Genomic DNA, 25,067 nt, shown 5'->3' on the forward strand with positions numbered 1-25,067 from the left:
TCAATAAGTAGTTAAGACTCGCTTTTATGAAATTCCTAATTAGTGGGGATTGAACTGATTTCTTTTATAATCATAGAAATACTGCCTCACTTTTTAACTTTTCATTTGGGCGCCAATACTTAATTGGGAATAATGGATCTATTTTGACAGTGTTATTTTTTATCTCTGTAAGCAAGATCTGACACAAATCTTCAGGGCAAAACAGTTCTAATTATCGTTAAGGAACTCAAGATTATCACCAGAACCCATTTCGATTATTTTCAAACTTCGGTTTCAACGAATTGATAAAATATTCAGAATTCTGATAAGAATTCCGGAATGCCATCAACACAACTTGCATTCATTTGGACGTCACAACTGTGACATGTACAAACCTCGATTGTTTTGTCGGTACATGATGTGACCGGAATAAGTATTATCCTAGAACACCATCTTTCTTCCCGTACGTTTTCTACGTCATTTCGCCAGAAATTCGTCTGGTAATTCCCTAAAGATTGGTACTCTGGGATAAGGCGAGGTCATCAATATTTTGATCATGGTGGGAGATTACTTCATTATAATACCGGTTCAGCTCTGTTGGGAGACATTACATGACTTTGTTGAGGTTTGAGCTCAGTAGTGAAAATAAACTCTATTGGTGAGTTGCTATTCCATCTTTGGAAGAGTTCTTTTTATAATTACGAATATTTTTCTGAGCATCACCAGTTTTATATCTCAGTTTTATCGATCCACTTGAGAATGACGCCTTCAATTTGTTTTGCATGCCATTGAAACAATGAAATTATAATTAATGGTCGCAGAATGATTCCACTGCAGAAAACAGAACTGGGATATGAGTTGGATAAGATCAAAGTTGGGATGCATCACCCTCGCTTTATTATTCTCTATTTGATGTAGATATAGTTATATAGTTTGGTAAGGGGGTTACATTTTATTGCGACCTTCAGGTATACAGTGCCCCCCAACAGAGCTGTTCTCACAACTGCGCGTCCGAAAAAATATTTATTGAACCACTAGGGCCAAATATTTTTCCATGACTCCACTCATGACTGTTACGATAAAATAATTACGGAGAATATTTTCTACAAATGATCGAAAGATGTATCAGAATATCATTATCATCTGATTCATTTATTAATTCATTCATTTATTACCAGAAAATAAATACAAACAGTCTGGAACATTCTGAAATTCAAGGTTTATAATTTCAAACAGCTCAAATATTAATATTTCATAGGAACGCATGTTTATTGCTTACTTATTTCGTCTTTATGGGGCTCTTAAATTTGACCGTTTTCAATAAATCTGGGTTCTGAGGATTTGCTCCCTTCGACTTAGTAAAGGTATAGTAGGTACATACCCATATTGAACTAAATACAGGGTTTCCGGATTATACTACCTATATTGTATTACAGGGCGTGATTCTAGAGGTTGAAATATGACCAAAACTTCACATTAACCTTACTCCTGAAGATTTATGGCTCCTGAATTACTGTAATAAGAACTGAGTGGCATCATAAATCCCATTCTCCAGAGAATGTTGACACTTTAAATCAGGAGGACTTTTTTTAAACCCAGGCGAAATCTCATTTCTCAAAAAATTCTGGTCTCCAGCTCAATAACAAAAAGTTAGAGTCTCCCCAATTATACTCATCATTAGTGGAAATTAGTATCTTAGTAGATTGTGGTCTAAAGGGTTTTGCACAGAATTTGAAGCATTTTCTTGGATTAATCTTCCGGGCTATTATTTCCATGTTATTATATCATTTGTACCCTCGTTCTAAGCATATATGTGTAACAAATAATCATGAAGGAGATAAATGATTGATTACCATGAACTCTTCAGAGTTTTGTTTAAAAAAATATTGATTGATTTCACTAAACGTCAAAAATTCACATCCTTATGGAAAATTATGATTGCATAATTCCAGGTTGCACGAAGATCATTTTAATTAACTGAGGATTTCAACGGGTGATTCTAAGAACAAATTGTTCATGATTGAATTGATTTATAATTATCCAATAATCCGTTGATTCTTCGGCCTAAGGCATCTAATTTTGTTGAATAAATATTTCGTGCGCTCGACAAAAATAGCATTAATGATGCCGGCTTAATTTGTTTATTCGATAGACACTATCGAAGGTTGAATGTATATGAATTTCTTAGGCGAAATTCATTCAAAGTTTCCACATTTTATACTATTTATAAACATAGAATAATACATCATTGATCATTTCCAACATCGTAAATTTTGGTAACTTGTTTTCCTGTTAAGAAATAATGTGAGATGTCACTAGTGATGTAATCGTTCTATAAAAAATTATATACATACAAATTATAAGACCCTGTGCGTAAAAAAAGCGGTGTATTCCTTGAGATACAAGATTTTTTCAGAAATATTAGCAAGGAAAAATCTTGCAACTTCCAATGACAATCATCATTTCCCTATTTATGTCTAAATGATAATGATAATGATAATGTGTACACGTTGTCTAGAAAATGCTTTTCAATAGTAATGAAAATAATTTTCTCCGAAAGATTCGTATGTTATACCTTGGTTTAATTGAAAGTTGAATGACATCCGAGATGAAGTCATTGATTCGATGCATCCGCTAATTTTGATCTGAATCAGGTTTATGAAATTATTGCCTTCGAAAAATGTGATTAATCTATGTAGCACATGATAATTTAACCGTTACTCTTGCCACGCATAAATTAACGGACGAAATTAGCACATTCTATCGAGATTCATTTCGCAGTTATAATATATCTGTTTTATGTTAGGCTGGGGAGAAAAAATATATAAGAATGTAGCAAATATAAGGTACCTACAAAAAGGTTCATTAGATGCAAGGTCTTCGAAATATCTCATCAACTCTCTGTATTCCTAAATCGGAATATAATTAATCAAAAGGTGGTGAATTGTGGAAACGACTTGATTAAGAGAATTGCAACAGTTTAAAAAATACGTTCTTTCACTATACCGAAAACACCGGCACTCAGCATCTAAGTCATTGCTTTTTTTAGGCTATGGGGACCAAACTCAATTTCATCCTGGTATTCATACAAGCTGCTGTGTTTATATCTGACGTTCTTACTGCACCTACAACTGAGAGCTTCGTCCTCGTTTCAACCGAAAAGCCCAAAAATGCAAACGCAACAGAAAACGCTGTACCACCAAGGGTATTACTTCCGTGTTTTTCAAGTCATTCATATTCAACAGTTATTTTGATTTCAGATTCCGAAAATCCCGAAAATATATTCGATGAAGGTAGATACTAACGTTACAAATCGCTTCGCAAAAACTCTCGTCACCAGTAAATTGAAAAATTTGGACGAGACATCCCAAGAAGCTACCTTCGCTGTGGTTCTACCGGAAAGTGCATATATTTCTGGATTTGTCATGGAGATAGATGGTAAAAAGTATGAAGCGTACATAAAAGAGAAGGAAGAGGCTAGGGAAATCTATAATAAGGTAGGTGAAACCTGCTGCTGATGTACTCCTGACGGTGTACAAGTTAGGCAATATTCCTAATTCGATGAAACTAATAGAGTAATGTGGCTGTTCCTACTTTTGTGTGAGTAGGCCTTAAGAAAAAATCATTGAAACTTTCTTTTTTAGGCTGTCTCCAGTGGAATGGCTGCAGGTCATGTAGAAGCCAACGCCAGAGATTCGAACAGATTTACTGTTTCCGTTAATATCGAGCCGCAAAGTAAAGCTATATTTTATTTGACGTATGAAGAACTTTTGCGAAGGCAAAATGGAGCTTACGATATAATCATCAATTTACATCCAGGGCATCCTGTGAAGGATCTAGAAGTACAAGTAAGAATGGAATTCCTTCTTAATATTCAGTTCACACTTTGATGAAAATGGGAAGTAATAATTTTTGAAAAATTCTAGGTTAATATTAATGAATCTCGACCACTATCTTTCGTGAAAGCACCATCCATGAGATCCGGCAATGAAATAGCTAAAAACGACGATAAGCGAGATCCAAAAGCAACAATTGAACGTTTCGAACAAAAAGCCGCCAAAATTACTTTCAAGCCAGATCTGGAACACCAGAAGGAACTAGGTCAACATCTTGGAAATAAGGAAGGTTCGGGATTGTCAGGACAGTTCGTGGTTCAGTACGACGTGGAAAGAGACCCTCAGGGTGGGGAAGTTTTGGTTTCTGACGGATATTTCGTACACTTCTTTGCTCCAAGCGATCTGAAACCCATGGAGAAACATGTCGTATTCGTTTTGGATACTAGTGGTAGTATGTCTGGTATAAGGATACAGCAACTCAAACAAGCTATAAAGACTATCCTCGGACAACTTGGACAAAAAGATCTCTTCAATATCATCGACTTCAATTCGGTTGTCAATGTTTGGAACGTGCCGAAGGTTGAAATTCAATACGTAGAAGGAGACGTTTACAACTATTATTATGATGACGCCTCGACAACACCCAAAACTAAGATAGTAAGTGTATATTTTCGATTAATGAAAGGATATCGAACTACACCTATGAACGGTGTATTTCTTCGCCTGTTAAATTATTATTCCGGTATAAGAAAGTGTTTTGACTTGTGTGAGATTATAGAGATTGATGTAATTTTAAACATCTTTTTCTAGAAACAGAGTCTACCAGAAGCATTCCAAGTAGATCCAGATAACGTAGAACAAGCCAAAAAAGTTATAGAAAAATTAGATGCAAATGGCGGAACTGACATAAAATCTTCCCTTGTGGTGGCTCTTCAACTCCTCAACGAAACCAAGCCCCAAAGGGGTGAAAGCAAACAACCAATTGTGATCTTTTTGACCGATGGAGAAGCTACTGTTGGAGAATACGGAGATCAAGCAATCAATTCGGTAAGTTTTCAACCTACGCACTACCTTACTTAAAAGAAAGTAGAAGAGATATAAGAAAAAGAATATCTCATTCGTCCTACTAAATTCCTAACCATTGCTATATCTCTTGAAAGAATTTCTTGATATTCTACTGACCATTTTTCAACCGAAATGCAATGATACGATGTACTGACAGTAAAGCTTTAGAATAACAATTTTTTTTTCAGATAACTTCAGCTAATGTCGATGAAGTCCCAATATTCTCCCTTTCCTTTGGTGATGGGGCTGATAGAGATTTCTTAGAAAAACTCTCTCTGAAGAATCAAGGCTTCGCCAGGCACATTTACGAAGGGGCTGATGCATCTCTTCAACTAGAAGAATTCTACAAATACGTGTCGTCTCCACTACTCACCAAAGTTAATTTCAAGTACGTCTCTAAGGCTGTTTCCAAACTAACCAAAACCGAATTCCCGATCATGTTCGATGGATCGGAAATAGTGATTGCAGGACAGAGTAAGTATAATTTACTTATTGGCCTTGGAGATCTATACACAGAAAATGAAAAACTCTTCATCTCAAATACCCTTCAATCTACTTGATTATTGAATAATTCGAACACACTGCATATGGCTAAAGTTGAAACTGCTCTATTTAATAGTCGATCCAGAATTCAGCAAAGCTCCAGTGGAACCAACCGCCTCATCCACAACAGAAAAACCCATAAAAATAGATGACGATGGTCTAACCAACCCCAACTACACCGGCAACCCGGAAGACTTCGTTACAGAGACCCCATTCATCATAGACGAAGGTGGCCTCATCGGGCCTGAGATCTACGGTAGGGGCGCTGATGGGGAGATCGATTTGAAGCCCAAATACGAGAATTCGGTGGGAAGTTTAGAGAAACATTGGGCCTATCTGACTCTCAAACAGCTCCTCGATGAAAGGGACGCTGCCGAAAATAAGACCCAGTACACTAAGAAGGCCTTGGAGTTAGCTCTGAAGTATTCCTTCGTAACACCTGTGAGTTCCTTGGTTGTTGTCAAGCCTAACAACACGAAGTCTGAAGCAGTTCCAGAAGATGCATCAAAATGTGAGTTATCAAGATTCGTGAAGTTTTAGATTTGGCGACATTATAAAAACATTCATTTTGCAGCTCAAGAAAACTTTCAGTCCCTTGCTTTCGCAGCACCTGCATATCCTGGAGCCGTTCAATTTATGTCAGTCATACCTCTGTCGTTAGGTGAGTTGGGACTTATTATATGTTTCAGATTTCAATCATATGGAATGATGATATTCAGTTTATCGAACAGGAATCTGTTTAATCAATACTTCTTTTTATGTCCTCGATCGATCCATAACATCCTAAAGTATCAAATTCTCACTGGAACTATTCCTGTGAGTTTTAATTTCTGCTCGTCTATGGGCAGTGTGAATTCTTCTCGCAATAGTCGATATATTCTGAAAATCTAAAGCACTCATTCATTTTGGGAATTTACTCCGGAAATAAAAATGTTAGTGGCCAATACCTTCGCTTAAAAGTACTACTGGTACACTGGTACACAAGAAAGTATACGAGTTTCTTCCAATACGCACTAGGCATTTTTGTGGGTCAATGGAAAATTTCAAAATTTGTATACACAGGGCGAAGGATTTCAAATATTTGATTTCGACAAAATTACTCGATGTTTTAGGTGAGAGCAGTTATGCTTCTTTTGCAGAAGCTGATTACGATCATTTGGATAGCGCTCAAGCTCTTTCAACCCCCTTCGTAGACAGAATTTATTCTACAAAATCGACGACACAAGAAGGTGCAGGTTTAATCGTTGGAGGTTTCTCAAACAATACCACCTCCAATGAAACTACACCATTAGCTGCGTTGGAATCGAAGTTGCCGTGGCTCAGAGACATCTTGGGCGAAAACGAAACGTTGAATTTACCAAATGGTATATTTACATTTCGCAAACAATGTTAAAAAAACTAAACAATATTTTTGTAGGTACTTTCAAGTTGGGTTCATCTGCTAATGTAGATGGTGGTCTAGAGTGCACCCCTTTGAATGCAACTGCAACAGGAGTTTGTACTTTGATTAAGGATTGCCCACAATTGTACGATGTGTTGACAGATGTCCATATATACACGAATTATTTCTGTCCCATAAAAGAGTGAGTAAAATATAAAATTTCATATACTTCGACCAAAAAACAATGGACTTTATTGAATTACCATAACTGGGTGGAATATATTCTAACTCAAACATTTTTTCAGATTTGCCGGGGTGTGTTGTCCGAAAAAACAAACATAAATATTTTTCAAGACAAATCATTTTGTAAATATCGTAGTTAGCTCGAATATATTTTTATAATGAACTTAGTTCGATAAGAAGATACTTCGAATATGGAGTTTCGAAAAATATATGTGATATTCACTTCATTTATATGTATGACTGCAATGAAACAATTTGAATAAAAAATTTTACTGCTTTATATTTATCTTTATTTCTTTAAAAACATTTCCACTTAGAGCCAACAAATGGTTGAAAATACCGGATAAATCGATGTCAAAGAGAAGTTACTTCTTTCTCTGGAGATTCTTCTAGAATATTTGTAACAATTTCGCCACATGAGTTCTTATCTTTAGATGACACTTGAATATCATTTTCACCGGCTGAAAAAAGGGGGTTTTGAAGTTTTAGAATTATTCAAGTCAAGAAATGCAGTGAGAAAAATGAAAAAAATTGAATATATATATTATATAGTACGTAGTATAATCCTAAATGGAAAAATTTTGCTCGATTATGATATTTCGCGTACTTCTTTTACGAGTAGTATATGATAGTAAGTGATTGCTTCATCTTTTAAAGCTCTTATAGGAGAAATTCTTTTTCCAGAATTTCTTTTTGAAATTTTGGAGTAAACAAAGTCAACACTTATGATTCTCTTCGAGTTCAGATGTCTAGTCAGTTGTCTAGCTTGAAAACTTCAATCCAGAACAGTTCTAAAATTTTTCGAACATTTTGGACATTTTGGTACTAACCTTCTTTTTTTTCTTCCAATTCGCCTCTTGGATGTATTGCCCCATATATAGCACGACTGACACAGTACTCTGATGTATCAACAACTATTCCCACAATATGATTCGCAATATTTTCCAAAGATAAAGATTCATTTCCTAAAGGAAAAGTGCATGGTTTCTTCATTGATCGATGTGAACTGAAATATGTCCCACAAGGAAGAACAATTGTATCTTCGTCACATATGATATGGAACTTTTTGGAAGCCACTTCTATCATACATTTCCCTTTTGGTACAGCCTCACAAAAAATTGCCTTCGTTTGAGTACTCTTACACAACTGGCACGTGGCGTTCAAATCTCTATCACTCAACATTTCCAAAACGAACTTGGCACTTGGCCTAGTGGCGCAAACTGTGGCTGGTACACCAGGAGTATGTTTGGAAGCCGAGAAGGCTGAAACAAAGGGTATATCATTGACGTGAAAAAGTGTTAATCGGTAAAGAGGAAACCTACGTTTTTGAACAATAGTCACATGGATGCAAGGAGAATCTGTTGTGGGATCGTTTACATTTATCACCTCACAGCTACGAACTAAGGGTTCTTCTTGCAGTATTGCGGGGGATTCGTCTAACTCTTTACTAGTAGACACCAGCTTTTTGTCCTCACCCGATTCTGCACAGAATTAAGATTATTTATTTAAAACTCCCTCCAGAGAATTGTAATTGGTTTTAGTGATGGTCCGTTTCATTATTTCAATTCTTGAATTACTTATGGAAATCTGAAAACTCACCTCGTTGAACTGGAAGTGATTCTTCTTTGAATATGGAAGCCGTTTGTTGTGTCGTCTGTTTAAATCTTCTGAAAGATCAAAGTGGGGATGATAGTTTACAGGGAATAAAGAGATGGGAAGAGATTATGTTCTTCCGATTTTTATCGATATCTATGAAAAAATAATATATGCCTGTAATATATAGATGAATAACAAAATTAGAATAAGTCTTAACCCGAAAAAACTTAAAACATTAATCCCTTGTTCAAACAAGATGAAAAGCTCACATAGGAAGTTCATAAAATTAAAAAAGGATATGATATTGAAGACTTCTTCGGACAAACGAAGTTCTTCATAGACTCAAATTAGTTTCAAGTAGGATGGTGTTCCAAAAATTCATGAAGAACTGGTCGAAATATAATAATTTTCAGGACTAAGATCATCTCAAACACCTGCTTCATCCTTTAGGACATACTAGACTCGCTGACGTGAAATAATTGATCATTGATGATTGTATCAAAAGATGTGTTCACGAGTGAGTGGAACTCTTCTTCAAGCTTCTCGATGTCAGATATTGACTCCATCTACATCTATTTATTCATTTATATATATTTCAGAAAAAGATAAAAGTTAAGGCAAAACCAATAAAACACGAAAAAATTAACACACAAATTGAAGTATCTACCTGTAGCATCTCAAAAACGTTGATCTGCTAGTCTGCAAGTGCTAAGCTCTTCTCACCTGAAGATTTACAACCGGTTATAGCCAGTTATAGCCCGTGGTCTATTACTGGATTTTTGACGAACAGTTCCAGTGGCAAAGTAGGTACCGTTTTAGTTAACATGATATCACACTTTGTTTAGGTAATATTAATTCGTCACATGCCCTTGTGTTCGACCACCCTGAAGCATTCCAGGGGATCTTTTGACATCGTCAGTGGATAAAACTGGTCTTAACTTTATGAATATTCGATTTTTAATTGCGCCGAGCTGTTTGATCTCATTTGTGACACACATGGGCAAAAATGATCAAACTAGAGAGAAACTAACACGATAAAAATATTAGGACGATACGGAAATTACACAGCTTTGGAAACATCAATATACAAGAAAGCAAAGCATAACTGAATTTACAAGAAAATACTTGTCTGAGAAATGTTGAAATACTGGACTTTCACTTAAGGGCTTGTAGTATAATCGTTAACTTACACTTTTCTCTGCTTTTTCGCCGAAAAAATTGAAAGATATGACACATCATCAAATTGCTTTCCTTCGATTAGTGCAACATAAAATCCTCTGTGATGTATTTCAGATGGGTCTTTCAGCTTTTCTCCAAAAATGGTGTAAAGGCTACAAAACCACATTTTATAAAATTAAATTATAAACTTCTCTCAAATTTAGTAGTCAGAAGTTATTCTTCTTAGGAAGAACGTCAATAATAGAAATTAATTCGATTCTGAATTATGATTATGTTATTGTAAGAAAAGAATATTGATTGTGAAATTAAAAGTTCATTTTTTATAAGTAGGTTGAATCAGACAGGTTTTCGCTTACAATTTAACAGATACATCCATTTGTTTGGAGACTATGCTGAGGATAGTAGTCCAATTACCCAGATCTGTTTTCAGTAAACTTATCTTATAAGGTTTTGTCCTTTGTCCATTCATGAACACATAAATGGTTATAACATTCATCTGATTCGTATCCGTCAAATACTTCAACTTGCTCCCTATGGCGTTCATTATCTCAGATGAAGAGGTCTCCCTCAGATCTTTTCTTATCTCTATTTCCGATTCCGTTCGATATCTGAGAAAAAAAAAATTAGTTCCTCCTCCACTTGTGAGATAGAACATTTACCCCTGAGCTAGTGAAATAAGTGGTTCTTTTCCACAAGCCACATATTTTCCGTTATCTTCCAACTCTTCATAAGCAGTAACAGAACGTCCGTCTGTCCTTCTTAGTACTTTGATTGGACCGTGTTGTGGTTTCAGCAGATCTCCGATGAAATTTATGATGGAGGACCAGCTCAGTCTGCATTTTGGATGTATGAAAAATATCCTTCCAGTGGGGTTACCGTTCACGAAAACATGTATTCTTTTGGGTTTCAGCGGAGAATCTGAGCCCATGTTCAAATATACACAAAAATTTTGATGATCTCTATATTTACTTGTCAGCAGAAATATAAGAATGCTGACAAATGCTCATAGATGTCGAGTTTATAGAGAGATGTATATGGTACTTTTATGAATTTCCGAAGTCCGTACATCGCAAATTGAAATGAATCAGAACAGTTAACAGTTTCGAAAGTATCTATCGCAGTAGATTGGTTCAGTAGGTAAACACATTGAAGTGTCTGCAAGATTTTTTCAAAATGGACATCTATGAAAAAATTTCAATAATTTCTAGAATTTTCGAACGCTAGCCCGTTTGTGCTCAGAAATGCTATAGTATCTCTATAGGACTCTTTGGAGCAAAATAATTTAGATGAATCTTGCATAGTTTGGTCGCGATGTGTTGATTAAAACCGGACAGTTCCGCATTATAGATCAATAGAAATATAGAATTGTCTTTGACGATGTTTTTTGCACTTATCTAGGAGAAACAGATTAATATATTTTTCTTGGCAAAGTATCACTCTCTACATTTGATTTTTGGAATGACTTAATCGTTCGTACATAGGTCTTCCCACCGCGTCTTGTTTTGAGCTACATAAATCGAAAGACTAATTTTGAAATTATCTAGTTTGTCATGCTGAGTTTAAATAAAAACTATTTTTTTTTAAGGAATTAATTCAGAATTGTTTATTTCACGAATCCATGTCAGCTTTACAGTCAGTTTAAGAAACCAAGGGAGAAAAAATAATGAAATTATTTATTGAAATAAAAATCATATCAACAATAATATAATCAATTTCTTAACCATATTTATCAAACTGAATGTTCCTGTGAATCTTGTAGATTTTCATTGAGGGCATGTTCAATCCGTAATCTGAAAAAATTCATAAGCGATCTTCGCTCTTCTTCGATGTCTTTGTCAGAGGACTGTTCGTTGTTAACTTCTTTGTTATCCATCTCTTGACCCTCACCTTTCAACATTTGATCAGAAGTATATTGGGTAGGCTGATCTCCAACCTTAGGTATTTCATCCTCAAATTTATTTTTAAGCACTCTTTCTACTGAATGATCCCAAGTATTTATAGTGATCCTTCTATCTTCAAGACTTCCTGCGAAGGATTTGGGTTTGACGTATGGAATATCCAGATTAGCTATTCTAATCTCTACAGGCACAGCCTGTGATTTTTTTCCAGGAATATCTTCCACCGGTGGTAGAAGAGAAATTACCTCTTCTTCATGATCAGGTTGCATTTCTTCTTTTGCTTCATCCATTTCCACAGGTTTTGATAAAGTTTCTTCCTTCCCATCTGCTTCCTCGATCATAACCTCCTCATCTGGACCTATCTGTTCAGGAATATCGATTTCTCCATCATCTACAGAATGTTTTTTATCCGTTTCTTCGTCATTATACTCTACGATCGTCTCCGAAAATGCGGTGAATTTTTTTTCATGTTCCTGTTGCGACTGTGGTTCGTTCGTATTTTCAACCTCTACAGATTCTTTTTTAGCGGCATTTTTAGAATGAGCTAGCTCTGCTGCCCGCATCTGAGCTTTGATGTAATCATGATATCTTTGACAATAAGGCACATCGTCATCATCATCATCATCATCATCATCATCATCATCATCATCATCATCATCATCGCCTTCTTCACATTCTTCACTACCATACCTCTCAAAATCATCCTGGAATTCTCCATACGACTCTGAAAAATCAGTTTCCTCCTCATATTGTTTTTCGAAATCAGAGATGGCATATCCGTCAGAAGGAATTCCTTCAGCATACTCTTCCTCTTCGTCTAAAAGTAATTCCAAGTCTTCATCAGTCTCGATTTCATCTTCGGCCATTATTCCGATATCGTCCAAAATATCCAGTTTTTTCCATTCGTCCGATACCTCTTCTCCTTCCATTGTTACTTCGATATTCTGCTCTAGATATATTTCGGGAATATTTTCGTTAATTCCCTCGCCTTCTTTGATCAGAGGCTTCAGCTCATCAGCCGAAAGAGCGACACTATCCTTCTTCAGATGTTTCAGCAGCGAGCTGCTCAGCCTGTTGAGACCGTCTCCATCTTCGATAGACTGGAGATAATCTAATTCTTCGAGATTAGTTGCCAACGTGTGGGAGGGTGTTAGAGGTGAGAACTCTTTATCCAACGATTGCAACAATAATGATGAATCACGCAACAGAGTAGACGACTCCTTCTTTGGTTCTACTGGCCCTTTATTTGTGGAATGTCTTCCTATTGGAACAGACAAGCGAAGGGATTTATCCTTGGACATAACAGATGAAGTGTGTCTACTGCTTTGTGAGGTATTATTTTGGGACTCATTAGATGTGCTCCTAGGTTGAAGTGTATCTGGAAGAAAAACCGTGTATCATTCTGGGCAATTATATTTGAAAAAGATCTCCCTTTAAGTTTTCAAAATAATGAAACATAATCATAATCTTTCTAATGTTTTCAGAGAAACTTAGTTGTGTAGGTGAGAATCCTGGTGAGGAAGATAATTATAATATTTTCTTACCGGGAATGAGAGATAATTTGCCAACGGCATCGCTCAGCTCCGATTCCCTTCCAAATACTGTTCTATTTGCGATTTTTTCTGAAACTTGGATTATAACGCCAACCATTGCACCAGCTAGTAATTCAATCTGAAACGAAAGATTTACATATGTAATCTATTGTGAAGAGAATCGAATTGAAAATTTTGAGAAAGAGTCCTGTCAAGCGGAGAAAACAACAAATGAGGTGCCAATAAACATCTCAAGGAATTTGGCAAGAACAATAAGGTCTATTTAGCCTGGATCGAAGGAAATGAAGAGGACACTACACCTTTACCAGGAAACGAACACAAACTCCTTTCAAATGTACCTACAAGAAAGATAATTAGTCTGAAAGAATCATCCGAAACTGGGACACTCCAAAAAGTTACTTGGGAACTTTAACACCTCGAGATCTAAGAAGTATCTGGATCTTAGCAAGAATATGCTATACCTCCTTATTACTATCGGAAAGAAGATACAAACCTCTTTCCTCTCCTCCTCACTGAATTCCAGTACAGGTTTCTTTGACAAATCGGAAAACAACTCAGTGTACCATTCGGATTTGTCTGAATCACCGAATTTATGGATCTCTCTTTCCGGTACTAAATAGTATCTTCTCCGGTTCAAAAATATAGCGTTGTCCTTATCATAGGTGGCCTCCAAGAACAAAGTACTCGTCTGTGTGTAGGCTTCCTTTTGAACGAAGCTGCCCATATGCACTTCATTCCCGTGAAATTTGACGTCTGAAACATGAGGGCCTGAGAGTGTGGAATATTTTCGAAAGTAGTTTTAATAACCTCTTGTCAGGGTGAAAAAGAAACCGTTATTTTCATCTAGCATTGTTTTATACAAAATCCTGAATTTAACGGTATTTATAACAGATCTCTAAAACTTTTTAAACTTTTATTTATACTAAAACATTTCAGTCGATGATTTTTGTTAACACGTTTCTTTTCACTTCTCAATTGTAGAGAAAACTGGCACCAGTAAGTATAAGTATATTTTATCTTATTTTTACCAATTTTTTTTTAAATCGAAAATTTCTCTAATCGAACCTGTATCTTGATCAGACTGTCTAGAACCTTGATAAATAGAATCGACCGTTAATTGCTGATCGTTGAATGTAGAATCTGGAGTTTCCATTCTATCCCGAGCTCCAAAAAACAGGTTGCCCGGATAACCTGTGAGGCGTTTCTTCATGTAGCTTTTATATTTATCGTCCGTATCCCATTTTCGTTTTCCTGTAGAAATAAGGCGATTAAATGAATACAAATCGACAAATCGAGCAATCAAGAGAAACGCTTCACGTTTCATTTAAAAGTTCCTTTTAGTCAAACATAAAAACCGCCTTTCTATAATTCAATCGAATGCCACATTTTTTTATGTCCCTAAAAGAAAACGCCAGCTCGCTTTATATAAAAACAAACTTATTCTAATACTTTATTGCTACCGAAATGACAATAAAGGTAAGCGTCCACAGTTCCGCATTGTACGCAACGCACGGATCGCATTAAAAGGATCAAGCGATGAATCCAGGTAGTACGATACGATACGTATCAGTGGAGGCACTTATATGAGCTTTCTAAAATACTTTCGATGCAATCCGTGCGTTGCGTACGATGCGGAACAGTGGACGCTTACTTTAAGTAGGTACCTACGTCTTTTCTTTAATCTTATAATTACTCACTATATTTATTCACATTGCTTAGGACTAACCTTCCTTCCTCTTTATAGCATTTCCCTCTATCCTAACGTGATGCTCAAAGTTGTCCGTTGTATCTGAGACTCTCTCTTCGAAATTATCCTTAACTTTTGTCGTTTTTGACCTCCTCCTTTTCCTGATGCTACCTGTCGAAGGATTCCGTTTAATTTCAAGGCTAAATTCTACTGTCATTTTCATTCTTTACCGTCCATCGTTGGGCAAGTTTTGGAGGCGGAAATATACACATCCTTTGTGACCATCGGACTTGATTCATGATAACTGAAGAATGACAATTTAATTTTCGATCACACAGCTCAATATAACTCAAAATTAACCTTTTGCTCCTTTGGGATGTTAAGTACTTCATCGGTTTGAAGGAAGCATTGAAAGCAATGGCAACATAATATCCTCCATGCTGGATCTCATGAGGACTACACAGGGGTTGACCAAACACTGTATAAAGCCTGAACATATTTTATTATATAATAGAATGAAAAGGTAAAGTGGAATTATGAATGTATCACAATTAGAACAGGGGCAGGGGTATGATATGATATGATCCGATTATCCGAATATCCCTCGCCCAGAGCGAATCTTCTCTCGATGAGTAAAACCTTCGTAATAAACACTATGGTTATTTTAATTTTAACTTTTCATAGAAATACCCATTAATTATTGAAACATATTTTTTCAATAATAGAAGATACTTTTTGAATTCTGTTAATTCGTCTTCGAAATATTCCCATTAACATTTGTAACTTGAAATTGCGAGAAAAATTATTGTAAGTGGATGTTGCAAAGTGGTGCATGCGCAGGTAATATTAGGTACTACTGTATCAAAAAGTTTGTTGGAAATTATTGACAACAGTATTGACATATTTAGTTCTGGAATTTGAAAGTTATGAGGCTCATCATAAAATCTTCCAATTCGATTTGGAAAATGCTCGGTATTACGTATGCCAATTTGCACAGAATATTGTAGGTTGTAGGCTACATAAAATTAACGTTCCAAATGAGTGAGATTCTTTAGCTGAAGATTAAGCCAAAATATTCCATTACTGTTACCGTGTTAGAAGAATTGTACGTTTTCAATAAATCAAATCAGTGTCCTACACGTGTAATATTGAATTTTAACAAACCTTATAAGAACGTTTGGACAACGAAGAAAATTTGGATGCCCAATACGTGAATTTTTCGTTTTTAAATAGAGTTAGGGAAGCTATATAGATCTTATTACCCTTTCACTCCTTCCGGAATATCAAGAATGTTTCCAATATGAGTTAGGATGATATCCCAAGCCTCATAGTCCGACTTGATGAGCACAACCTTTTTCGGGTCTGACCTCTTACCGTTAGCGAACACATAAATGATTGTCCTTCCCTTTCGCATTGTTTCTATAAGACAGGGATATTTTTTTTGTTCATCTGGACTGAGGATATCTGTCGGATAATACTCAGAGGTTTTCGATTTCGTATGGATCTCCAAACTGGTTATATATCTGCAAAATAATACCGTCAGATTTCTTACACATGCAGATTTATGCCTCAATTTCAACATTATCGAAATCATTTGGACGATCCTTCGCATTGTGTGCACAGTGTTTCCTTATATGGTTCACGAAAAGCTCCATTTATATAATTCAAGATCCGAGGGATGTAATTGATGTTAGAATGGTCTACTAGAGATATTAGGTCAATAACAGAGGAAAATGTGAATGTCTCATACTCAACATTTTAGCCAAATGTCGGTAATTTTGGGCAGAAAATTGTCTCAAACGATTGTCTGCGATTGATGGATGAGGAATTCGTAGTCAAAATCAATTCTATCCATTGGTCGGACGTTAATTCAAAATTTCTCAAAGAATAGTAATTAGGTACAGCAAAGTAGCCCCAACTCGAATATTTTCAGCACCATGCTCTTAAAATAGAGGTAGGTACTTATTTATATAAAAAATTACCTAAACAGTAAAAGGTTCCTACCCTCCTTTAATATTTCTGAAAGCTTCTAGTCCACAAGCTACATATTTTCCTTCGTGTTGTAAGTCGCTGAAACTCTCAATGACTCTTCGACCATCTATGGACCTTAAGACCCGAATGGCCCCAAAATATGGCTTTAAGGTTTTGGAAAAGCAGTCCAAAATGGCGCTCCAGCCTAGCCGACATCTTGGATGAATATAGAAAGCTTTAGATTGAGCATGGCCGTTAACGAAAATGTGAACCCTTTTTGTCTTGAAATAACCGCCCTGCATTTTATAGTGCTGGGTGAAGACGTAAATTTCGAATCATATCTAGAAAAACATTTTGATGGATGTCATGAAGAAGATTAGTCCTTTTCAATCTTTTCTTTTTCTTCATATAAAAATAAGTGCGAAACATTACTCGCCTCATTGTAATGCAGTATTTTAATTCAATTCACCAGCAATAAATAATAGTGAAAGCCTCAGAGGATTCCGGATTACTGAAGAATATCAATGGGATTTATTTAACAAGACTTTTTTCGACAAGTCTCGGTTATATAACTCATATTCGATTATTTATTCCGCAAGAAAATCGAATTTCATGAGCAGTCTAGTCAAATAAATAGGAAGTATAACATTTCCATTGAATTTGAGCCTATTCTACAGTTTTCAGGCGTCTCTTGCTTACCTATATGTAGGTATGCATGAGAGTACAATTTCTCATTACTTGCATATCTACTATTCTCAGAAGATATTTTCATTCTTTATTACAGATAATTGCGTAGGTATCAATATTGATCGTACTTTAATAATCATCGCATCTTCACTGTATTTTGCGCAGTTTTCTGGTTCACTTTTTTTATTATTACGTTCAAAAATGGTTGGTGTTATCCTCTCATCTGATTACGTGATTACTCAGCAAAAAAATCGATCTCTCTTCACAGAAGGTGAAATCTTAGTAAATAAAAAAATCGCCATTTTGTCAATTATAGGTAGGTACCACTTATAACACAATTCAAGATCCGCTGGACCGTTTATGTTATCAAACTTGATTTGTTTGATACATTGAAACTTTGGAAAATTCCATGAAATAATATATATAGATAATTTATACCTAAAAGAAAGTCGCCATTTTGTAAGTTATAAGTAGCTACAACATTTATTATAACTCAGAATCTGCTGGACTGTTTGTTATGAAATTTGATTTGTTTAGTTTGTCTTAGGCTCGGTTATTATTGAATAAGTATATAAATGGAAATTTTTGATTAAATAATTGTTGATGCAAGAAAATATTTTCCCTTTTTTCGTGTAAGGCCACTATATAGTTGTTGCCTACCAGTGAGGCGCAATTCCTTGGAAAGGTGAAGTTGAATTGACAAAATCGTTAGCAGTGGCGTGACATAGACAATGGCGTTAGAAATATACTTAGAAAGAAGATAAATTAAAATAATACCTTTTGTGTACACTTTTGTGCGAAAAAGTTGTATATCTGATGAATAAGTCATAGGCAATGCTGAAGATACTTTCACAAGATAGATGAGTTAGCGGAGAAGAATGAAATGATTCAAATTTATTGAACGGTACCACCTAACTTTTGGTCACCTACGCCAGTGAGCGCTAGTATGACGTAGGTGGAGGCAAAAACAGAGTATTTCCGATCGCCTATTGCGCCTCCATTATATTTATATCTTCTTCTTCTGGTATCATTTTCCATCGGAGTGATAATTGCGTTGCGCTGACGAGGTCAAATAAAGTCGAAACGTCCGAAAACATGGTCAGCTATTATTTGTGTTCTGTGGTCAGCATCTACACAGATTACAAATCTAATCTGTGAGCATCTTTTACACTCTTTTTCGATGGGTCTTTCCGTCTAGGTCCTTAACGACGGTAAGTCGCAGATTACAGAGTAGAATGGTAAGTTGGCTTATTCCATTGAATTTAGACCGTAACAGTTGTTGGTATCAATATTAGAGGGTACGTCTAAATTAATTCTTATTATTGCCTCACAGTACAGTGAGTACAACTAGTTAGTTATAAAAAAATATGATTTTTATAATTGAAAGCATATTATATATTGTATGGGGAGGGTCCGCATAATAATTCTTTTCAATAGGTGGTAGATGTTTTTTACAACAAATAATACCACATTTATAACAAATCAACATTTATTCTGTCACAAATATACACAAATAAATACAAAATATAATGACTTATTCAAATAATCTAGAGTTCTGTATGAGTATGATGTGAATTCATTGGTGGAGAATTGCGTAAAAATACCCCTTCCATTGTCTGCCAGTGTACTGCACCTGTTGAGGATCTCATACCAACTACTTCCATTTGACCATTAATAGGCCTTCCAAAAGTCCGCCCTGACGTACCAAGGTAGGCATCTGTATCATTATGTTTCAACATGACTGTTTCATCCCTGAGCCAATTCTCACCTGGAAAATTCAGAGAGCCTGAGTAACTTTTTCTCTGGCATTATGGTGATACTTTAGCATAACTAGAAAAACTCAGTTCTCCTGAAATCCATTGAAAAAAATTTATGGAAACTTATATAACAAACAATCATTACCACTTAGTTCACATCAAGTGGAGAATTAATTTTTTCATCCAAAAATATTTTTTATACTACTTGAGAACTATTTTAAATATTCTTGATCTTGCAAATGAAGCAGTGGAATTAAATATCAATAACCTTCTCACACAAAAGGGAAATAAACGTTTCATTTATTTATAACTATAAAACATCATTAGAAATTGGATGTGTTAAATGATAAACATTCACATCAAAGTGGCCAGGAAACATGAATATATCTACAAAATAGGTAAACACAAAAATATCCAGTCATCAAACATGCAGCTGAAGTCTGCAATGTTGATAGTGGTTTCTCACCATAAGCTGCTATCAATTCATTTGCAGCACTTTTAGAATGTAAGAAAGATGGATCCCCTTCTAAAATTTAACTTGATTTTCGGTATGAAGCAATAAGCAAAACCCTGACAGACGTATATCACATCTAACTTGACAAATTTTCACCAAATATACAAACCTTCCCTCACATTTTGCTCTTTAGGTGTACCCAGCACTCCATGTGCAAAATTCGATACTTTTTCAAATAGACTTGCCACTTCATTCCCTTCAATAAATAAATAATATATACATGAATCACTTTCTTCTTTCTTGAACCAAGCCATGGAAATCAGCTCTTCTCTTCAACTTACCAGAACAAATAACTTGCCAATGATCGCCAGTATCCCCTTCTCCGTTATCTCCATAGCAACTTATTTCCTGCTGGGCACTAAGAGGACTCGAAAATATGTGTGAATGCAAATTTTTTTTGCTTTCCAAATGTTCGAGTCTTATCAATGAACCACACTTTATTGGTTCACCTCTTGGGCATATTTTACCGGTTGCAGCTTTTACCACCCAATGACTGTTAACATCTTCCTGAACTTCAGTACCTGTAACGGACTGTTGTCCACTACCTGAACCATATTTAATATCATGAGAATGTAATCTCACTCTGTGATCTGTATTCAGTAGTTTTATTACTGAGCCACAGGTTACATATCTCTGTTGAGCACCTAAAAATTCAAAACAAAGCACGAAATATAATATCCGAAACTCCCACCGGTTTCTTTTCACGTTATCTTCGAAGGCAACGAAAAATAATGTTCGATCATAAACTCACCGTGAACAATGACTATAAAGTAGCTTATGAACAAAAAAGAGCTTAAATTTTTCTCAAAAACAAGGTACATTTTTCTGATTATTAAAAAAAAACTAAAAGATTCAAATTATTCAACTCTCCACTCTTTCCGTACAGGACAGCAAACAGCAATGTTTTTGATGAGTAGTTGAGTAGTTCAAATAATTGATTTGTCGAAAGTACACGTCACTTTAATTTAGAAGACTGCGTTCCACTTTCGATCTTTTTCGCTGAAATTCGCAGCAAAATTATAAATAAAATCAATAACAAAACACGGTTTGAAAATGTTTATAAAACACAGAACTTTAAACTTAAAAAGAGCTGTTCTAATGTCTAAAGTAAAGTACCTTCCCAACAACCAACAACAAACATTCTAATGACAGTAATGACAAATGAGAATGACAAAAAGGATATTGACAGTGACATGTGACATCAGACTTTGCTTTTTGTGTGGCTGTGATTCTTAATAAATAGTGTTTCAAGTTTCAATAAAGCGAATTACTGCAATGTGACTTCGTTTGTTCCACAAAACTTTATCATTTTCATTTGAGTGTAATGTTAGATTATACCTTATAGCATATTAAATCCCCCTTTTGATAAATGCAAAATTCTAGTCAATTAAATATAAGACTTTAGTTGGGATTCCAAGCACTGTTTAATTATATATACATACAAAAATATATATAAGGAAAATCATATCATCGTCTTAGCATGTTTAGCAGAAATTAGTTGTGAAGTTAGGTGATGAGTGCCAATGAAACTGCAACTTTGGTAAACACCTGTTGCGAAAACGAAGTACATGGTGCTTTGTCCATTACTGGTAGTGATATTTCAGCTGAAGACATTCCTTTAGTTCCTGAAGTTATTTTCGAAACTACGTTGGATTCCCCAGGGTTAAGTAGAGAATCACAGCCACTTCTAGGAGGGCTTGATGTCTCTTATAACAGTTTTCCAGGTAAAACACCATTATGAAGCCTTTATCTCAAAAATTATACTGATAAATTTCAGATGATCCATCATTTGCCGATTTGGTGTGGCAAGCAGAAGTGGCCATTGATAATGGAATTTTTCCAGAAAGGATATCACAAGGTTCTAGTGGATCTTATTTTGTGAAAAATCCTGCAGGGGTTAGTGCAGTTCAGTTCTTTTTGTTAAAACTTTGCTTCCTTGTTAGGAACATACTTGATTGTTTTTTGAGTATGTTTATCAAGTAGCATAAAACATATGGAACTATTAGGAGGGGAGAGCCTTTATTGGAGTGAAATCAAAGGCTCTTTGGTCTAGTTTATACATCTCTATCAATTATTTGAATAGAATCTTTTACATAGTGAACAAATTCTGTGTTGTATTCCCATTTTGCAATAATTTTTAAAAATCCCAAGAGCATTATTTGAGATTCGGTAAAGAGACAGTAAACTTCTGCCCTGGAGCTAATGACTCGATCATTATATTGAAAAAAGAACTTTTGCAGGAATTGTTTGCTCTTTTCGTTTCTGGAAAGTTTTGAAGTAATACTTATTTATGTTTGCAGAAATGTATTGGAGTTTTCAAGCCAAAGGATGAGGAGCCATATGGCCGTCTCAATCCTAAATGGACAAAATGGATGCATAAATTATGTTGCCCATGTTGTTTTGGAAGATCTTGTCTAATACCTAATCAGGGGTACCTTTCAGAGGCCGCGGCTTATTTAGTCGACGCTAAGCTCAAGCTAGATATTGTACCAAAAACTAGGGTAAATATGCATATATAACCTTGAATGTTTCAACATTCAACAGCAATTTTCTAGGTTGTTAAGTTAGTTTCGGAGACATTCAATTATCCTAGATTTGATCGGCAAAAGGCGAGAATGAAAAGGGCTATCATGGAGCAATTCCCAAATGTTGGATTGAGATTTAACAGAATTGGTTTACCCCCTAAGGTGAGTATTTTTTTATAATAGGTTATATAGATAGCATAAATTCTCTTTCATTTTATTGAAATCTGGAAAATCAAGTTGAAATAAATTTGGTAAAACTGTTTTTATTCTGAATTGAAGGAGACAACTCTTATGACATGAATTTTTTTTAGTTCAATTATGAGAAATCAAATCTCAATCAATGCAGGAAAATAAAATGCAATTTTCCAGACTGATTGACATATTTATACTTTTTCACAACAAAAATTTTCAAAAAAAATGCTGAAGCCTGTGATAACCCATTGTTTTGCATGTTTCTTCCCTCTTCTTACTATATCTTGTGTTTATCAAAGTGATATGTGTGTATACATAACACAATGTAGTCTTTTAATGACAAAAGGATACAGTTCAATTATCCAAATACCCAGTTCCCCAATTAGTTTGGGTAATTGACGTTCTTCTGTAGTACTATATTGTTTTAATAGTTTAGAGTTGAACTCAAAATACCATGTGATAAGAAAGGTTATCTATTGAACAATAAAGTGATGTTACAGATTTTCATTCATCATTCTGATTGTTCTTCTCAAGATTCATCAGCAATAGTTTCATCATGATGGAATAGACATAAGATGATATTTCTCCTCACCTTTTAGCTTTCTATTTTTCCGAAATCAATATATATATTTTTGTTCTTCTCTTATTAAAATGGAGACCAGTACTCCGCAATTAAGTTCAAATATTTTATTTTTTGCGAATTTGGAAAAACCACAATATACATATCAGACCACCTGAACTATGTATAAAAACATTGATAACAATGAGTTGATTGTGCATTATCCTAGGTTTTGGCTGACCCAATCAAATTCTGATTGATGTCTTCAATTCTTGGCTGAAGTGGTCACTCCTTGTTTTAGAACTTCAGGTCTTTTTTTGTATACTTTTTCGATCAGATTTTTTCCAGCCACCACTCTGTAGAATTCGAATTCATGGTTGAAATAGGAATAAAAATCATTAATTAAATCCTTCATTTCAGACTGGATCATTTCAATTATTTGTGGATGGTTACAAAGATGCAGACTACTGGCTCAGGAGATTTGAACAGGAGCCTCTGCCGCCAAAGCTTGCCCAGAGGTTTCAGTTACAGTTTGAGAGATTGGTGGTTTTAGATTATATTATACGTAACACTGATAGAGGAAATGATAACTGGCTCATAAAATATGATTGTCCAACATTGGCTAATGGAACTTCTGCCAACACCGTCAGTGCCCAAGTTGAATTGATTGATACCACAGGTAGTCATTGAACTTTGAAATGAGGATTGCTATTCCCTTTCATTTAGTCTCCTTGCTTGATGCTTGAAAATATTTGATACACCTTCTTGTTTTCAGAATGGAATTTGGTACAATTACCTGAAATCAGCATTGCTGCTATAGATAATGGTCTTGCCTTCCCTTACAAACACCCTGATAGTTGGAGAGCCTACCCTTACTATTGGGCATGGCTATCTCAAGCAAAAGTTCCTTTCAGCAAAGAAACTAAAGATTTGGTGTTACCATTATTGTCTGACATGAACTTTGTGCAGGTAATTTCAATTTAATCTCCTTTGGGTTGATGCAAATATCAGATGAGACGGCTATACTTTACTTTAAATGAATAACAAATTCTTTCAGGACCTATGTGATGATTTGTACCTTCTGTTTAAACAAGATAAAGGATTCGATCGAAGTTTATATGAAAGACAAATGTCTGTTATGAGGGGCCAAATTTTGAATTTAACCCAAGCTCTCAAAGATGGAAAATCTCCTGTTCAGTTGGTACAAATGCCTGCTGTGGTTGTTGAGAAGTAAGATCAGTCAAAAACGTGAAAAAATATATTCTTATATTATTATTTCAGGTCTCAGAGTCAGCACACTTCTAGATTTTTCAACTTCACCCAACGCTTCCAGGATAAGAGTCCATTTTTCTCGTGGTGTTGAGCCAACTTTTATCTGCTCTACAATTCCTTATAATTTTAAAATATAATTTGTGATCATAAAATAACCTTATAATTTTATTGTATACAGTTGAAAACAAACAAGTTAATTAAATGGATAATTTATTTATTTAATGGAATCTTTCTTTCTTCCATCACATGTACTAATTCTTGCAATATTACATGAATATAAAGATGCACCATTGAAGGCAAGGGATATATCTCGATCACATATCACCTAAATAATCCTTACGCAAAGTTGCCACTTTTGGATCATCGTGTCTGATTACAGTATAAGTCTCTCGGTATCTGCGATTGTGCTTATTTTCTTTAACGTAACGCCTACATGTTTCAGCAATCAATACTACACCCAGAACACCCATAAAAGAACTGCCTACCAGCTCTGGTTTCTCATTCCACAATTTCCTCAGGACTCTTAAAGCCATTTTTCTTTGTAGTTATTGTTGGCTTTTTATCTATGGGCTTTTTATAAGATAGCTCAAAATTACAATTGCATAACCTCTTCCCACTATGTTACCGCCA

At 35.2% G+C, this 25,067-nt stretch overlaps 6 protein-coding genes across 11 annotated transcripts; 2 read left to right on the plus strand and 4 right to left on the minus strand.

The window, feature by feature from the left end:
• The first annotated feature begins 482 nt into the window (after positions 1 to 482).
• Positions 483 to 7,327, plus strand: LOC123311296 (inter-alpha-trypsin inhibitor heavy chain H4-like). 2 transcript variants are annotated; one of them, XM_044895182.1, is made up of 12 exons: positions 483 to 637; positions 3,029 to 3,184; positions 3,240 to 3,476; positions 3,624 to 3,827; positions 3,906 to 4,472; positions 4,626 to 4,862; positions 5,069 to 5,354; positions 5,500 to 5,934; positions 5,998 to 6,084; positions 6,563 to 6,787; positions 6,841 to 7,006; positions 7,110 to 7,327. In XM_044895182.1, exons 2-12 carry the CDS (start codon positions 3,032 to 3,034, stop codon positions 7,144 to 7,146), a joined length of 2,634 nt encoding a protein of 877 aa, XP_044751117.1. In that variant the 5' UTR covers positions 483 to 637; positions 3,029 to 3,031; the 3' UTR covers positions 7,147 to 7,327. The 2 variants fall into 2 exon arrangements, with proteins under 2 accessions (XP_044751117.1, XP_044751116.1); XM_044895181.1 differs by having other exon boundaries at positions 484 to 637; positions 6,536 to 6,787.
• On the minus strand, positions 7,321 to 10,811 carry LOC123311297. The gene is made up of 7 exons (XM_044895183.1): positions 10,482 to 10,811; positions 10,179 to 10,430; positions 9,834 to 9,974; positions 8,647 to 8,714; positions 8,370 to 8,528; positions 7,878 to 8,309; positions 7,321 to 7,508 (listed from the first exon to the last, which is right to left on the minus strand). Exons 1-7 carry the CDS (start codon positions 10,748 to 10,750, stop codon positions 7,402 to 7,404), a joined length of 1,428 nt encoding a protein of 475 aa, XP_044751118.1. The 5' UTR covers positions 10,751 to 10,811; the 3' UTR covers positions 7,321 to 7,401.
• A 670-nt stretch (positions 10,812 to 11,481) lies between these two features.
• LOC123311430 (late secretory pathway protein AVL9-like) lies at positions 11,482 to 17,270 on the minus strand. Of its 4 annotated transcripts, none has more exons than XM_044895374.1 (9): positions 16,965 to 17,270; positions 16,223 to 16,483; positions 15,321 to 15,449; positions 15,191 to 15,264; positions 15,000 to 15,131; positions 14,339 to 14,524; positions 13,767 to 14,026; positions 13,265 to 13,391; positions 11,482 to 13,098 (listed from the first exon to the last, which is right to left on the minus strand). In XM_044895374.1, exons 1-9 carry the CDS (start codon positions 17,231 to 17,233, stop codon positions 11,552 to 11,554), a joined length of 2,985 nt encoding a protein of 994 aa, XP_044751309.1. In that variant the 5' UTR covers positions 17,234 to 17,270; the 3' UTR covers positions 11,482 to 11,551. The 4 variants fall into 4 exon arrangements, with proteins under 4 accessions (XP_044751309.1, XP_044751311.1, XP_044751310.1 ...); XM_044895376.1 differs by having other exon boundaries at positions 16,943 to 17,096; XM_044895375.1 differs by lacking the exon at positions 14,339 to 14,524.
• A 1,819-nt stretch (positions 17,271 to 19,089) lies between these two features.
• LOC123312454 (stromal cell-derived factor 2) lies at positions 19,090 to 20,825 on the minus strand. 2 transcript variants are annotated; one of them, XM_044896898.1, is made up of 4 exons: positions 20,641 to 20,825; positions 20,171 to 20,533; positions 19,999 to 20,085; positions 19,090 to 19,386 (listed from the first exon to the last, which is right to left on the minus strand). In XM_044896898.1, the coding sequence occupies exons 1-4, from the start codon at positions 20,708 to 20,710 to the stop codon at positions 19,166 to 19,168; spliced, it is 741 nt and encodes a 246-aa protein (XP_044752833.1). In that variant the 5' UTR covers positions 20,711 to 20,825; the 3' UTR covers positions 19,090 to 19,165. The 2 variants fall into 2 exon arrangements, with proteins under 2 accessions (XP_044752833.1, XP_044752834.1); XM_044896899.1 differs by lacking the exon at positions 19,999 to 20,085 and having other exon boundaries at positions 20,641 to 20,822.
• A 255-nt stretch (positions 20,826 to 21,080) lies between these two features.
• Positions 21,081 to 24,659, plus strand: LOC123312452 (phosphatidylinositol 4-kinase type 2-alpha). The gene is made up of 8 exons (XM_044896895.1): positions 21,081 to 21,613; positions 21,667 to 21,785; positions 22,190 to 22,390; positions 22,445 to 22,576; positions 23,586 to 23,844; positions 23,941 to 24,134; positions 24,223 to 24,395; positions 24,447 to 24,659. The coding sequence occupies exons 1-8, from the start codon at positions 21,403 to 21,405 to the stop codon at positions 24,526 to 24,528; spliced, it is 1,371 nt and encodes a 456-aa protein (XP_044752830.1). The 5' UTR covers positions 21,081 to 21,402; the 3' UTR covers positions 24,529 to 24,659.
• Positions 24,635 to 25,001, minus strand: LOC123312456. The gene has a single exon (XM_044896901.1). It carries the CDS (start codon positions 24,968 to 24,970, stop codon positions 24,752 to 24,754), a length of 219 nt encoding a protein of 72 aa, XP_044752836.1. The 5' UTR covers positions 24,971 to 25,001; the 3' UTR covers positions 24,635 to 24,751.
• Positions 25,002 to 25,067: the final 66 nt, after the last annotated feature.

Source organism: Coccinella septempunctata, chromosome 4 (assembly GCF_907165205.1).
Source record: "Coccinella septempunctata chromosome 4, icCocSept1.1, whole genome shotgun sequence".
In the NCBI taxonomy this organism is placed as follows: Eukaryota; Metazoa; Arthropoda; class Insecta; order Coleoptera; family Coccinellidae; genus Coccinella; species Coccinella septempunctata.

Bases quoted from the DNA above. Each gene is read 5' to 3' on its own strand.
- LOC123311296 (XM_044895181.1), top strand. From the start codon at position 3,032: ATGGGGACCAAACTCAATTTCATCCTGGTATTCATACAAGCTGCTGTG. The intron at 4,863-5,068 runs GTAAGTTTTCAA...TTTTTTTTTCAG, and splicing joins GAGATCAAGCAATCAATTCG to ATAACTTCAGCTAATGTCGA. The intron at 6,788-6,840 runs GTATATTTACAT...ATATTTTTGTAG, and splicing joins AACGTTGAATTTACCAAATG to GTACTTTCAAGTTGGGTTCA.
- LOC123311297 (XM_044895183.1), bottom strand. From the start codon at position 10,750: ATGGGCTCAGATTCTCCGCTGAAACCCAAAAGAATACATGTTTTCGTG. The intron at 8,715-9,833 runs GTAAGTTAACGA...TTGATCTTTCAG, and splicing joins GCGAAAAAGCAGAGAAAAGT to AAGATTTAAACAGACGACAC. The intron at 8,529-8,646 runs GTGAGTTTTCAG...AATTCTGTGCAG, and splicing joins ATCACTTCCAGTTCAACGAG to AATCGGGTGAGGACAAAAAG.
- LOC123311430 (XM_044895374.1), bottom strand. From the start codon at position 17,233: ATGCAGGGCGGTTATTTCAAGACAAAAAGGGTTCACATTTTCGTTAAC. The intron at 15,265-15,320 runs GTTAATTTTGAG...GTCATTCTTCAG, and splicing joins ACATCCCAAAGGAGCAAAAG to TTATCATGAATCAAGTCCGA. The intron at 14,525-14,999 runs GTTAGTCCTAAG...TTATTTCTACAG, and splicing joins TGCTATAAAGAGGAAGGAAG to GAAAACGAAAATGGGATACG.
- LOC123312454 (XM_044896898.1), bottom strand. From the start codon at position 20,710: ATGTACCTTGTTTTTGAGAAAAATTTAAGCTCTTTTTTGTTCATAAGC. The intron at 20,086-20,170 runs GTAAGTTGAAGA...TATTTATTGAAG, and splicing joins TTGGCAAGTTATTTGTTCTG to GGAATGAAGTGGCAAGTCTA. The intron at 19,387-19,998 runs GTTTGTATATTT...TGAATTTTCCAG, and splicing joins AGAGCAAAATGTGAGGGAAG to GTGAGAATTGGCTCAGGGAT.
- LOC123312452 (XM_044896895.1), top strand. From the start codon at position 21,403: ATGAGTGCCAATGAAACTGCAACTTTGGTAAACACCTGTTGCGAAAAC. The intron at 21,786-22,189 runs GTTAGTGCAGTT...TTATGTTTGCAG, and splicing joins TTGTGAAAAATCCTGCAGGG to AAATGTATTGGAGTTTTCAA. The intron at 22,577-23,585 runs GTGAGTATTTTT...CCTTCATTTCAG, and splicing joins GAATTGGTTTACCCCCTAAG to ACTGGATCATTTCAATTATT.
- LOC123312456 (XM_044896901.1), bottom strand. From the start codon at position 24,970: ATGGCTTTAAGAGTCCTGAGGAAATTGTGGAATGAGAAACCAGAGCTG.